Source organism: Poecilia latipinna, unplaced genomic scaffold (genome assembly GCF_001443285.1).
Source record: "Poecilia latipinna isolate Pla-1442-1.1 unplaced genomic scaffold, P_latipinna-1.0 Scaffold2482, whole genome shotgun sequence".
Taxonomy (NCBI): domain Eukaryota; kingdom Metazoa; phylum Chordata; class Actinopteri; order Cyprinodontiformes; family Poeciliidae; genus Poecilia; species Poecilia latipinna.
The window spans coordinates 9,768-13,607 of NW_015115098.1; the positions used below are offsets into that span (position 1 = coordinate 9,768).

The following is a 3,840-nucleotide window of genomic DNA, read 5'->3' on the forward strand; positions in this document are numbered from 1 at the left end:
TATCAGTGTTGAAACTAAAGTCCAGCCATGAGATTTTAGTGTGAAAGTCAATTTCACAGTTTTATAATTTGTGACTCCAGTCTGACTCGATCCTAAGACTCATGACTTTGGTCCAGACTTCTGCAAACCACTCAATAATAGAGTGAAAACTGACTCAACACATTCAGCAAACATCTCTAATGTCACTTCAGGATGAATACAACCAGTTTCACCCTGTGTGATCATGCTGGTGTCCAGCAAAGCCCTTTAGCTCACAATCTCTGGAAGACATAAAACAACTGAAGCATAAACCATCAAGAGTGGAGAATCATAAGAAAATCATGATGTGTTGTTCATAACATCCATATCAAAACTCATATCTGGACATCCAGACTTGTGTTGTAAACATTTAGATTGCTGATCTATCGGTACATATTGCTGTCTGTCATTCTTAGTCTCTTTCAGTTTATCACTAAAGTAAAACATTTAATAGAGAGAATATATCAGACTCATTCCACAGATTCATCCTGTCAGTAACTTGATGTAATCTGCTGGGTTTCCTTAGAAAGAAAATGTTTAAACTAATCTGAATAATAAACTGAACTTAATGAACTGTTTAATATCCAGAATGAATTGGTATGTATGACTGATTTTTTTTTTTTTTTTTGCAAAAAACACAAAAAGACAGAATTTGTTGTGATTTGGTGCTCTATAAATAAACTGAATTGAACCTGAATTAGATCCTATCAAGATGCCACTTTAGAATCCACTGAGCTTCTCAGAGCGTCTTGTTGCTAATGTTTGTTATAACCTGAATGTTTACATGCTGGATTTTATACCTGCAGCAAAACAAGTGATTGAAAGATCTGAAATCAATTATTGGTTATGACCCAAATGATTAATTACACAATAATTTTGGATATATACTGTGCATGTGTGTGGGTACATCTAATTAGCTGACCTCTGACATTCAGCTGAATGCCTGACAGCATTTCTTCTCCCGTCTCCTGACGAAGGCTGCAGATGTAGACACCGCTGTCTAGAAGTTGAGGTTCTCTCAGAGTGAGGCTGAAATCTCCAACATCTACAGCATCAGACCTCATTGATGTTCGTCCACTGAAGAGAACATTTTGAGCTTGTAGGTCGTCTCCTTCTCCCCGTTGATGGACAGTGTTGGGATTGAGGTCAAAGCGACTCCATTTCACGATGAGAATCCCTTCTAATGATTTACTCTGGCAGGGCAGAACAACAGATGAATCCCCCTGATAAACATCCAGAGTCACATCTAAAGAATCCTGAGAGGCTGGAAGGACAAATAGACAGAATAAATGTTTTTTAATCAGTGTGTTAAAATGAATACACTTAAATATTAGACACTTTTCTTTCAACCATTTAACTACATAATACAAAACGCTCCCAGTTTGCTACATTACTACTTTTGGCAGGGTTATTATGACGGAATAGGGAAAAACTCCAGTTAATGAAATCCAGAAAAAGAATCACTTTCACAATTTCAGCATATCAATTGTTATGTGAAGAACAGTTGATAGGCTAACAGTAGCCCTTTGGAAATGCAACTGTTATTCAACGACAACAAAACATTTCCCGTCCGCCCCAGCTTACTGTAAGCATTGGAGTGGTAATGTCATCATTAGTATTGATTCCTATTTGTTGGATTCCTTTAGACCAGAGTTTGTCAAACTTTTTCAGGCTGAGGATCGTTTAACAAACAGTCACAGACCACCTAACCTGAAATTGCCCCCATGATGACACATCTTAATATATAATGCAACCCAGAAATTAAAATATTCATCTCTTGACTCGTGTTGTGGTTTTCTTTGTTCATCCTAATGAGAAAAGTGGTGCTATTTGGTAAATGTGATTGGCCACGACAAAAAACAGGTCTACTTGGGGATTTTGAGTTATTTACAGATTCTGAAAGTGTCAGCTTTCCAATGATGTCAAACACATAATAAAAGTTTCCTTTACTATCAAAAACAATCCATCAATTACTATCAATTGTACTTATTTGTAGTATTTAATTAATTTTATAATTTCTAATTAAATAAAAACAACAATAGCTGTAGACGTGTAAGCAGAGCATCATAAGCAAGCAAAGTCAGAAAAACATAGAAAAGTTCTCACTAACTGAGACGAGTCCTACCGCTCACCCCATAGAGCCGTTCAAAGGAATCCAGTCGCTAGTGAAATACACATCAACAGTCAGCAACTGTGATTCTGCTTCCTCTGATCATATAAATAGTCCTGGAGTTGTTTTCTTTCCACCGGTTTCTGAAGCTTTTCTTTCATTTTGAGTGACTTGGTCTAAAGCCAGTTTTCCATTATTATTTTTAACACAGTCCTTTGGTAAGCTAGCTGTAGCGTCACACTTTGAGCTCACAGCATGGCAAATAAACGGTAGTAATTACATGCAGTACCACTAGCGGCGCCCTCTAGTGGTCCTCATGGACCAGTGGTCCAGGGACCACAGTTTGAGAAAGACTGCTTTAGACTATCCCTGCTAGCCAACAACCGTATTATTTGTATTTGATTAAACTATTATTTTTTCCCCTCCAGTCAGTACATTTGGTACAACTGGAGTGTGGGGATTACACAGTTTGCCAACCTGAAGAAGGTATTTCAACACATTGGTCAAGGCCACTGAGACTGAACAGCAGAGAGAGGCTCTGATTGAACAGCGCCCCCTCATCTATAACATCTTTTTACATTAAGCCTAGCTAAACTAACAGGTACCTTGGATAGGACTGGGCTCCCTGCCTACAGAATTACTTTAGGGGTTTTTCCCCCAACATGGTAAAAACCAATATTCTTCTCTTTTATTCCACCCTGTTCAGGTTCTGCTCAAAATGAGTCTGAAGTCAGCAACTTAATATCATTAGCTGGATCTCGTTAGATAAACCTGCTTTCTTTGTTTTCTATCACAACTAGAACCTAATTGGACTGTAAATAAATGTCATTGGGAGGAGCTGGAGGTTATATCAGTTATCTTTACTGCTGATGTCTCCATGTAATAAGTTCCCACCAGTAGAATCTGATACATTTCAGCAAAAATAAGTTGAATCCACAAATAAGGAAGTGATGAGATATTTAACTAATAGATGATGAAGACTCTGACAGTTGAATTAGTTTATCTGCCAACTACAGGATGATTATCAGGACAGGATATCTGTCATTGAATAATTATTGAAAACTGAAAAAAATCTATATAAAAAATGTTTTAGGAAACATAGTTCAGTCAGCTTGATGACTCGACTTTATCACTGTTCAGTTAAACATATTTTTTACTCGGATATGTTTTTTATTTCATGAAAATCATTTGCCAAAACCCTGACCATAAATCAGCTCAATGGTTGCTGAGTGACCATATTTAACCAAGATTATTTATTAGACATTACAAACCAGGAAACAACTGGTTTTAATAACTGGGAGGTGTGAAAGGTAGCTGACCTTTGACATGCAGCTGAACGCCAGACAGAGCTGTTTCCTCCTGATTCTCAGTCATGCTGCAGATGTAGATGCCGCTGTCTAAAAGTTGAGGTTCTCTCAGAGTGAGGCTGAAGTCACCAGAGTCCAGAGCATCAGGTATCATTGAAGTTCTTTCTCTGAAAACCTGATTTTGTCCCTGTAGGTCGTCTGCTTCGTCCCGTTGATGGACAGTGTTGGGATTGAGATCAAAGCGACTCCATTTCACTGTAACAATGTCTTCTAATGTTTTGCTGATCTGACAGGGCAGAACGACAGACGGTTCCCCCTCCTGAACCTCCACAGTCACAGCCAAAGAATCCTGAGAGGCTGGAAGACAAATAAAGGACAAGTTTTAAATCAGTTTATTAAAATAAA

General features: G+C 38.0%; 1 protein-coding gene across 1 annotated transcript in view; it reads right to left on the reverse strand.

The window, feature by feature from the left end:
* The window catches only part of LOC106937991 (uncharacterized), a 13,539-nt gene extending 9,723 nt beyond the window's left edge, over positions 1 to 3,816 (reverse strand). The window contains exons 1-2 of the mRNA XM_015019781.1: positions 3,448 to 3,816; positions 941 to 1,282 (exon numbers count right to left, since the gene is read on the reverse strand). Of these exons, the coding sequence (XP_014875267.1) occupies positions 941 to 1,282; positions 3,448 to 3,589 (484 nt within the window). The 5' untranslated portion in view covers positions 3,590 to 3,816. The remainder of the gene's footprint in view (positions 1 to 940; positions 1,283 to 3,447) is intronic.
* Between the last annotated feature and the right edge of the window lie 24 nt (positions 3,817 to 3,840).